We start from the raw sequence: 11,042 nt of genomic DNA, 5'->3' as shown, positions 1-11,042 counted from the left end.
CAGTCATGTCCGACTCTTAGCGACCCCATGGACTGCAGCCTACCAGGCTCCTCCGTCCATGGGATTTTCCAGGCAAGAGTACTGGAGTAGGGCACCATTGCCTTCTCCAAAGTGTAGCTGGCCATTCCTATTGTAGTGTCCCCAAGAGATTATTCTTGTGGGCTCATCTTTCTTTAACCTTAATCGCTGTGACAGAAGTGTAAGTCAGAATTTGAAGTCCAATCTCTGCTATCCATTGATTCTCAACCTTAGCTACCTACACATTGAGATCCCTTGAGTTTTTTTTTAATACTGATACTGAGACGCCCACTGAAGTTTCTAATTAAATTAGTTAGGTACTGGGTCCGGGCATCAGTGATTATTACAAGCTCCCCAGGTGATTCTAATGTATAGCCAGTTTTGAATGACTGGTCTAGCCTTTCCTTTTTTTTTTTTTTAATCTGCAAAGTAGAGCTGAGATTTAAATGAAGTAATATATATAAAATTCTAGTTTGGTGTCTGGCACATGCTAAGGGCTCAAATGCTTGTAAATAGTCTCATTCTATACTGCTTATGATTGGAATGCTAGCTGCTTAGAAACATAGTTTATTTATATGAAGGTGACCAAAATTTTCAGAAGAAAATAACTTTTACTTCCTCTATTTATGACAATAATTCGTCAGTTCTTTTAGGCTGTGTAGAAAGCTATTCTTTTGTGAAGATTTCTAAAAAGATTTTATTTTCTCTTATATTAAGTGATAGAATTGGAATTGAAGCTACTATAATTCTTAATTTTAGATCACTGAGCCAGTTTAGTCTTAAGACTGTGCTGTTTTTCCTCCCAGAAACCCTGAAAACATCAGTTTGTTATTTTTGTCAGTGCACTGTTTTGCAAAGGTGAAATGTGCATACAAAAGTGCCTCCAAAGTAATTATTCAGGAAATTATGTATTTTTTTACGCTTGAATTGTCAGCTCAAAAAATGAAAAGTTTCATGTTGACTTCTCAAATTTTATGCCTAATAGGAAAAGACAGTCAGCATCAAGGTCCTTACACTGATGGGGCTCAGATGAATGGCGTTCAGCCAGAAGAAATTAGTAGGCTGCGAGAAGAGATAGAAGAATTAAAAAGTAATCGGGAACTTTTACAAAGTCAACTGGCTGAAAAAGACTCTTTGATTGAAAATTTGGTAAGTGAATGTTATAAAATCGAGGTCAAAAATAATTCTCATCATCCTGCTTGTTTCTATTTCTGGATCCCTTAAGCTAAAGTTATCATTTTAAGGTTTTAGAACGTGAGCTCTGGAGTCAGACTGTCTAAAGCATCAGTGCATCCTAGCTAACTGAATTTGAGCAATTTAGTTAACCTCTTTAAACTTGTGTCCTGAGCTGTAAAATGGTGGTGGTGGTATCTGTCCCATTGCTGTGAGATTTAAATGAGGTACTCCATATGAAACTCTTTTAATACATGGAAATCACTCAGTAAATACCTGCTTTTATGCTCTTTTCTTTGTATTAGCTCAGTTAAGTGCTTAGATTGAATAAATGACTTGGTATGAGTTGATTAGCTATGGAAAATTTGTTGACAAGATGTGCTATGTTGAAATGTTATTTTGGGCATAAAATTTTAAATGTCAGTGTGGAATTTTTTGGTGTGCGTGTACCAGGCATAGCTTATGTGTGTACAGTTTTGTTTTGTTTTTTCCTCACTATTTAAACTGAATTTATTTCACAGTTTATCTCTCTGCTCTTTGTAGAAATCTTCCCAACCATCACCTGGCACAAATGAACAGTCTTCAGCAACAGCAGGAGATTCTGAACAAATTGCAGAGTTAAAACAGGTCACTTCTCAGCTTGATTCAGGCTCTGTTTTGTCTTGTTTTAATTATAATAGCGTAACAGCCCTGCATTAATCTAGAACTGCTTTGTCAGGCGTCTTCACTTCTCTATCAAGTGAAAACAGCCATTTGAAAATACAGAAGCCGTTTTAATTGTACAGTAATGGTATTTTGCTTTTTATGGTGTATTTATTTTTCAATGGTATACTTTTTAATAGATCTCAGCATCTTACCCAGGTTGTTTGTAGATTGTCAGTAAGCAATTAAGGAAACTTTAAATATATTTATAAGCTGCAAATATGAAGATACAAAATCTTGTGCTTAATTTTCTTGGTAACTGCTTGGTTAAATGTATTGGGCATTTAAATCGTTCTATCCAGAAGAAAGTTGGTTATTAGAATTGGAAAAGGGAAAAACAGAAAGTAAACTTGTATATATTTCAGTTATATGACTCTAGCTAAAAATAAAGCAAAATAACTTTTTCTGCTATAGTAATTTATATTGTCTAGAAAAGCAAATGTGCCTTTTCTTCCTTCTATCCCCCTCTCCTTCCTTCATTTTCTATAAAAGGAATATATGTCTCTTTTTAAAAAAAAAAAAAGTAATACTAAAAAAAGAAATTAATAGCTTGGCCAACCTAGGACTGACTTCCTTCTCTAGTAGTCAGCTGGTCCTCACCCTCTGACATGCCTGATCAGATGGGAATGCCTGGACAGAGAGTAGCAAAATGTCTTATTTTGGTAATGTCTCTGGACCCTAGAGTGGATTCTACAATGAAACATTTTAAAAAATAATAATAATGTGTCAATAATGATTTACAACTCTCCAATAATGTGGCCATAATGTTTTGTTCTTATGAGGAAGAGTTAATATGCTGTTTTGATTTTATGAAATCTAAAACTATATTAAAATGAAATTAAGTTATTAGTGTATACTCTTAGTCTATAAATCCCAAGTAAAAATTTACTTTTCATATTTCCCAAAGATATATTTTAAATAACAGTTTTGGGTTTTTTTTATAATATATAGTAAAATAGAGTATAGAAAGAAGACCAAATGGTCCGTAATTTTTACATAACTTACTTTGATAACCGAAGAAACAAAACAGTCAGAGAAAAGACATGTATGTTCATGATAGAAAATATTAAGAGAATAAAACACTTTTTACATGACAGCATCCTCGTATCTCCAGACACTGCCAGATACTGTGGGGTAAGATTGCCCTATGGTTCTAACCTTGTTAGAATTGCTTCATTTTCCTGGACTTGTTTTGAGGGGAGTGAGCAAGAAGTTTGGAAACGTCAACCTTAATACATAAGCTTTCAGTTAATTCTACCACTTTCACTACACTACTACTGCTTTCATCAGTGTTTGGTGGCCCCTGAGTCTAAAACCATCTTATTTTGCCCATTCCAAATAATATACCTCTAGTCTTCAGACAAAAGAAAAGAAGACATTACCTGAGGCATGAGTTAGGACAGGGATTCAGTGCTCTATTTCTAAGCAGACTTTCAGCCAACCCTGCTGGGTTTTTGTTATTGTTGTTGTTTTTACTTATTTGGCTGAATCGGGTCTTAGTTTCGGCGTGTGGACTTCGTTGCTCTGTGGAATGTTGGATCTTAGTTCCTGGGCCACGGATCAAACCCACGTCCCCTGCACTGCAAGACAGATTCTTAACCACTCTACCACCAGGGAAGTTCCAACCCTACTGTTTTTGACCCCAGTTTTACTCACAGTTCCAAAACATCTGGTGGTACCAGTTCCCAGGCCTTTTGGTAGTTCTGCATTATGAATCAGGCAGCAGCGTGGCTTTCTAAAAGGTCAGCTTCTGTTTCAGCTCGCTCAGGTGTGCCAGTTGGTTACCACTGTCATTTGCTTTTGGAAATTCCACAGTTTAGTGCTATTTTCTCTTCTCTTATTCTCTGTCCCTATGGGTTTCTCCCTCCTGCCTGTCCTTTCTCAGTCCCTCTCTCCCTCCTTCTTCCTCACCTTCCTCCCTCCCTTCTTCCCACCTTTTCTTCCTTTCCTCCTTCTGTCCTCCCGTTGTGATTTTTTACACTGGATCTTGCAAGGAAGCAGAGGTGAACATGTTTAATGTACACATTTAATTCTCCATCTTGAACCCAAAGTTCAAGAGTACTTCTTTCACTTAAATTTTAAAACTTGGAAGTAATGATTTTAGAAGAGCCAAGGAAGAAAATAATTTCTTCCTGTAAATAGACATTTCCTTAATGAAATTAATACTGTTTAATGTCACAACCCAAATATTTTTGTCCCTTAGGAACTGGCAACTTTAAAGTCTCAGTTAAACTCACAGTCTGTGGAGATTACCAAACTACAGACCGAAAAACAGGAGCTGTTACAGAAAACTGAAGCATTTGTAAGTTATTGTTTTTTTTGTTTGTTTGTTCTGAAAGGTAGTATATACAAGGTCAGGAGGTTATTTCTCAGCCACTATGGAAAAGAAGCAAATTTGTCAGCACCTTCCATTCAGGTTATTCATTAGCCAGAGTTTCAGTAGTCAGACTTGCCAGGTCAGTTTTATCAGTTAGTTATGGTTCATTTTGTTGGCATTTTATTTGTTTATTTGGCTGCCCTAGGTCTTAATTGCAGTGTGTGGGCGCTAGTTCTCTGACCAGGCATTGAACCCCATTGAACCCCCGCAATGGGAGGGCAGACGCTTAGCCACTGGATCACCAGGGAAGTCCCTGTTGGTCTTTTATATTTCACTCCATCTTTCAGTCTAAGCTGGCAGGTTTTCTGCTGGTATAAAATTATCAAAAACCTTATTGGTGACCCATGCAATTCCCAGGGTTCCAAGCCAACAAGGAGGAAGGTTCTCCTGGATCCCTCCTGGGGAACCACATCTCTATTCCAGCTTCTGCAGAGATGGTTGATTGGGTCCATGTGCTACATGAGTAATCTCTTCACAAACGGTTATGCAGCCACACACTTGGTGTTTCACTGGGACATGCTTTGTCGTTGACTGCAGTAGGGATAGGCCGGAAATTTTCTAAATCATCAAGTTCGGACTCCCTTTTGCTTAACAGTTCCTTTTTCAATCCGTCTTTATCCTCTCATATTTTACTGTAAGCAGCAAGGAGAAACCAGGTCACACCTTTAATGCTTTGCTTAGAAATTTCCTCAGCTAGAATAGTTCATCACTCACAAGTTCTGCTTTCCACAACACTAGAACATAAGTCAGCCAAGTTCTTTGCCACATTATAACAAGGATCACCTTTTCTCCACTTTCCAATAACATGTTCCTCGTCTCTATTTCTGTGCACGCGTGCTCAGTCACTTGAGTTGTGTCCAGCTCTACGTGACCCCATGGACTACAGCCTGCCACATGACCCTGTCTATGAGATTTTCCAGGAAAGAATACTGGAGTGGGTTGCCATTTCCTCCTCCAGGGGATCTTCCCAACCCGGGGATCTAACCTGGGTCTCCTGTATTGGCAGGTGGATTCTTTACCACTGAGCCATCTGGGAAGCCTCCTCATCTATGTGAGACCTCACCAAAACTTTTAACATCCATACTTCTACCAGCATTCTGTTTATAATGCCATGTGTTTTCTCTGAGACCATAGAACCTTTCTCTACAGCCTGCGTCTTTCTTTATGAGCCCTTACTGGTATTGCCTTTAATGTTCATATTTCTACCAACAGTGTCTTCAAGGCAGTTGAGACTTTGTCTAACATGAACCTCAAAATTCTTTTGCCTCTTCCAGTTCCAAAGTCCTTTCCTCATTTTAAGGTATTTGGTATTTGTGAGATCAACACCCCCACTTCCCAGTATTTTGGAAGAAAAAAGATAAGGGAAGGACTGAAAATTTTTGATTTAGGATTACTTCCTATAGCTCTTAAGAAAATACTTGCATTTTCCCAGTTAATGGCATTCAACTCAATTTCCGCACGCATCTGTCTCTCTGAAATGATAGTATAGTCTTAACTTATAGGAATTTTATGAGGAAAAGACTGAAAAGTGTTCTCTACGTATTAAATGCTATGCCGTAGCTACATTAGAGCTGTGTCATTGATAACTTGTCTGACCTGGCCTTGAGGCTGCTTAAACCAACCTTTCTTATACTCTGATGAGTGCTTATACCACACCCTTCCTGACCCAGCCTCCTGCTCCACTGTAAGGGCAACTCATCTGTTCAGGGAGAGCACGTTATTGAGGGTAAATGCTGAGAGAATTAAATTTTTCTGTTACTGGAAATAAAATTTCAAAATAGCAAGAAAAATCATCATTAGAATTTCATATTGATTATAACTTTAAAGAAACTTTTTTTTTTTCCAATTTTTACTTTCAGGCGAAATCAGCTCCTGTACCAGGAGAGAGTGAAACTGTAATAGCTACAAAAACTACTGATGTAGAAGGAAGACTGTCAGCATTATTACAAGAAACTAAAGAGTTAAAGGTTGGTTTGGTGAAACTTTTTATTCATTGTATACTATGTGAAATGAAGTCCAGGGAATTTTATTTTATTTCATTTAATTTCTCAAATTCTTGGATTTATGAAGAAAGTTAATGGGACATAATCTTACCTCACAATAAGTCCATTCCTATTTTGATGACTAAAGGTGGCACAAATGAATATTTTTAAATGCTGTTTCAAATAATGGTATCAAATATGTAAAATAAGATTGTATATGAGTGTACTTGAAAGTAAAAGCACATGTTTAATCAAAGTAAAAAAGAGTTAAGTTTTCTTATCAATCTCTAATCACAGTAAGAAACAAGGAGTATAGCTTTGGCTAATACACAAGCCATAAGCTAAAGAACACAGATACCTTAAATCCTACCAGCCTATTGTGTGACAGAAAAATCAAAACAGATAGGATGAAGTAAAGAATGAGGTAACAGTAATAAAAATGGAAAGGTAGGAATTAAAACATGGCAAGAGGAAGATAAGTGATTCTGCCTTTTGGATTGTGGTCAAATTATTTTATATTTAAGCTATGGATTTTACTTGAAGCTATCTTTCTTTCCCATTTAATTGTATATGTGAAGTTGGGATAATTTTTTTTTTTTTTTTTAATTTGAGTCCTAATTCTGGTGCTAACCAGGCTTCTGTAAGATGTTAATGTCTTTATTTATTCCTCTGATTATCTGAAATAGTAGGATTTTTTGAGGAGTAGGGTAATTAAAACTATTTTTTTGTTGTCGAACTCTGATTTTCACAGCAATCATCTTTGATGTATAGCCTAACATAAATTCTCATGTTACTAGATGACTTTGTGTGTGTGTGTATTTTAAAATCTCTTGTCCCCCCAACACCTAACCCCCAAACTCTTCAGATTGTATGAGTACAGAGATCTGTCATAGAAAGAATATATTTGTTAAAACCGTAGGAGAGTGAATACTAATTTTTGATTGTGATTTTCACCTTTCTTTTCTTAGAATGAAATTAAAGCTCTGTCTGAGGAAAGAACTGCTATTAAAGAGCAGCTGGATTCATCTAACAGTACCATTGCCATCTTACAAAATGAGAAAAACAAGCTCGAGGTGGACATTACAGATTCTAAAAAAGAACAAGATGATCTCTTGGTGCTGTTGGCCGATCAAGACCAGAAAATATTTTCATTAAAGAATAAACTCAAGGAACTTGGTCATCCAGTAAGATTGCGATGTTTCCAAAAATGGTTTATATGTGTTTCTTTATGATGTGTTTTTAAACATTGTCCTGTGTCATGGGAATGTTGGTATGCTTGTATATCAGCACTACCGGCATAGATTTGTAGGTATGTGAATTGACTTAAGACACAGATTAGATGCAGTTTCCAGCTTTTGTTAACTCTTCTCTTTCAGAATCTGAGCCTGGAAGGTGACTTGATTTATTTGTTCCTGTGGTAACAGAGACACTCACCATCCAAATGTACCATCCCCATTTGGCTGTGTTGGTTCAGATTTATGTGTAGAGTTGTAGCCATCTAGCAGCAAGTGAACCTGTGTATCTTGTCGCATATTAAAAATAACAGGAAACCTTGAATATTAAATCAAGGAAATCAGATGGCCCATAATCTACTATATTTACTAGAGTAAAGAATTTATCCTTGGAGTAGATACCATTTTGTGTTGAATGTGATGTGACCAGATCTTCATAATGTTAAATGAGTATTTTCCCTTTAGGTTGAGGAAGAGGATGAACTTGAATCCGGAGACCAAGATGATGAGGATGATGAAGATGAAGATGATGGCAAGGAGCAGGGTCATATCTAGCTTTAAAATCTCTAGGAATGATAGAGACTATATTGTAACTTTGAAGATGGAGTCTTAAGACAGTGCTTTGGTTTGCCTCCACAGAAAATAAAGATTTAGAAACCAAGTGGAAAACATTCACTAATACAACTATTGATGTATTTTTTAAATGATGCCACCCATGTTGATAATCCTGTTACTCTAACTTTATGTAGAATATACATCTTTTATTGAACCAAACTGTTCCAAAATATAATTTGCAAAGAACTACAGATACCAAAAATATACCATTTTTTTCAGGCATGTGGTGGCAGTGCTATTTGCCTTAGTTCATTGGTTGTTTGTGGAGTTCTGTATTTGTCTGCTATTTTTACTTTTCAGAATTTGTGACTTTTAAGTACTAACACATTTGATTTAATGTATGTTGGAATCACTGTTTCTAAATTAAGTATTGGAGTTCCTAGCTAATGATTTCCTTTTGAAGAAATGGATTTACTTAAAGGCAAGATAGCATGGTCTGGGGGTAATACATCATCAGCCCTTCACCCAGTATGACTCCTGATGTGAGCAGGACAAGACAGTTGAGCGTGAGTGCCTTGACACTTGACACGGCGGTGTTCTGTACCTAGTGAAGAAGGCTGCAGACACGCAGTGAAGAGGAGGAGGTTTCTGAGAAACTTTTCCAACAGTGTATTAGCATGTGTTTGGTTTTGATTTTATTTTTAGCTAAACATTAAAACACATTACAAATTAACAGCTCATACAACTCAGATTTAGTATTATTATTTGATTATTATAAAACATATTATGTCCCTAGTTTTAAAAAAGACTCAAACTATGGTTTATATAATTTATTGGCATTTTTGCTGAATAGGTTTAAGTCAGATCATAGATTTTTAAAAAAGCAATGAAGCAATGTGTCAAAATTTAATGTTTTCGTAATAAAAATAGATATTATGTTCACTTAATTCCTGGTCTTGGTTCACTTTTTGAGATTTTGAGAGTAGTATTTTGTTCTTTGTAAAGGATGAAGCAGGGAGAAGCGGTGAGAAGCGTCCTTCTCTTACTAAGAGGACTTTGCTATAACTGGGTGATAACAGCAGTCTTATCATTTAAATCTAACAATTGGGATTCCATAAGATTGGAGGGAACTTAATTGGAACAAAAACAGATGAAGTAGGGTTTGGATGTTTGTAAACTGAGCAATGGAGTTCTTTCTTCACAATGATTTTTTACTTAAACTAGCTCCAATACGTTGACCACCTGAGGTGAACAGCCAGCTTATTGGAAAAGACCCTGATGCTGGGAAAGATTGAAGGCAAAAGGAGAAGAGGATGGTTGGATGGCATCACCATTTCAAGGGACATGAACTTGGGTGAACTCTGGGAGATGGTGAGGGACAGGGCAGCCTGGTGTGCTGCACTCCATGGGGCCACAAAGAATCAGACACAGCTTAGTGACTGAACAATGACCACAGGCTTATTTAAAGGCAAGACAGCAAGAGAGTTGGGCATAATATATTTCATCTACCTCCTGGTTTCAGTAATAATTTGAGGAATCCACTAAGGGGCACAGACTTTTAAAGGAAGTATTGAAAAGGGAGATAGATGGTTGTGTGTTACAGAGCGCCCATGAATACGTACCACATCCCGCCCCCTCCCACACTGCCACACCTCTGGAGATGGCATCAGCCATCAGAGGACCATGTGATTATTACCAGACCAGCTCGTACTGTGTGATGTTCTTCTAAAGTTGACACCATGTGGTGACCTCTTCAGGCCAATATTATAAGAATAAAGAAAAGTGGGTCAGGAGAAGGAAGAAGACTTCCAAGAATAACAGAATACCAAAGGTCTTCAGAAAGAAATAGCTGCAAAATCAGTGATAGTTTGCCAGAATTCAGTCACTCAGGCTGGCTTGGAGTAGAGAAGATGCAAGAAGCCCTCGAAGCTGCACAGTCCAGCCTGGAGCCCAAAAGGACACCTTCCTAACGTAGCCATAGTTTGGGGGTCTTGTTTGTTTGTTTGTTTTTACCTGAATTGCTTCTGAAGCCTCCTAACTCAGTCTCCATCTCCAATTGGTCGTTGCCTCTCCGGGCCATCCTCAGTATTCACCACAGTAGGCCGTCTAGTCAAGGCTATGGTTTTTCCAGTGGTCATGTATGGATGTGAGAGTTGGACTATAAAGAAAGCTGAGCGCGGAAGAATTGATGCTTTTGAACTGTGGTGTTGGAGAAGACTCTTGAGAGTCCCTTGGACTGCAAGGAGATCCAACCAGTCCGTCTTAAAGGAGATCAGCCCTGGGATTTCTTTGGAAGGAATGATGCTAAAGCTGAAACTCCAGTACTTTGGCCACCTGATGCGAAGAGCTGACTCATTTGAAAAGACTCTGATGCTGGGAAAGATTGAGGGCAGGAGGAGAAGCGGACAACAGGATGAGATGGTTGGATGGCATCACCGACTCAATGGACGTGGGTTTGGGTGAACTCCGGGAGTTGGTGATGGACAGGGAGGCCTGCCTGGTGTGCTGCAATTCATGGGGTCTCAAAGAGTTGGACACAACTGAGTGACTAAACTGAACTGAAGCTTCCTGAAATGAAAACAGGAGCCAGAGACTACAGTTGCCTACTGTTTGGAGTCCTTAGCCAGGAGGATAAGACCCTCAGTGCTCTACCACTCTCTAATTTCGCTTCCTTCAAGAATATTTTAGAACTATGCCAATACATTAGCTATCATGGCACATAACCTTCTTTTTCATCCTTCACTTTGCTTTTGAACATGTTTCCTCTGTCAGCCTTCACATTAAAGGCTATTTCTGGACTTCTCTGGAGGTTCAATGGTTAAGACTCCACACTGCAAATGCAGGGGGTGCAGGTTCAATCCCTGGTCAGGGAACTAAGATCCCACATGCTGTGTGGAACAGCCAAAAAAGAAAGAAAAAGGTGGTGGTGGTGGGGGGCGGCTATTCCCATGTATTGGAAACTACAACAGTGGAGCAGTCATAAAGCACAAAACATACTTTTCC

The 11,042-nt window shown here is 38.0% G+C and overlaps 1 protein-coding gene across 4 annotated transcripts in view; it reads left to right on the top strand.

Moving 5' to 3' along the window:
- The window catches only part of USO1 (USO1 vesicle transport factor), an 81,071-nt gene extending 72,085 nt beyond the window's left edge, over nt 1–8,986 (top strand). For all 4 annotated transcript variants that reach the window (XM_010838158.1, XM_010838159.1, XM_010838160.1 and 1 more), the window contains 6 exons: nt 1,004–1,167; nt 1,735–1,818; nt 4,097–4,195; nt 6,130–6,237; nt 7,221–7,436; nt 7,950–8,986. In XM_010838158.1, the coding sequence (XP_010836460.1) occupies nt 1,004–1,167; nt 1,735–1,818; nt 4,097–4,195; nt 6,130–6,237; nt 7,221–7,436; nt 7,950–8,039 (761 nt within the window). In that variant the 3' untranslated portion in view covers nt 8,040–8,986. The remainder of the gene's footprint in view (nt 1–1,003; nt 1,168–1,734; nt 1,819–4,096; nt 4,196–6,129; nt 6,238–7,220; nt 7,437–7,949) is intronic.
- Nucleotides 8,987–11,042: the final 2,056 nt, after the last annotated feature.

Source organism: Bison bison, unplaced genomic scaffold, assembly GCF_000754665.1.
Source record: "Bison bison bison isolate TAMUID 2011002044 unplaced genomic scaffold, Bison_UMD1.0 scf7180017864092, whole genome shotgun sequence".
NCBI classification, from domain to species: domain Eukaryota; kingdom Metazoa; phylum Chordata; class Mammalia; order Artiodactyla; family Bovidae; genus Bison; species Bison bison.
Note: the sequence above shows the minus strand (reverse complement) of the source record. Positions and strands in the feature narration are given on the sequence as shown.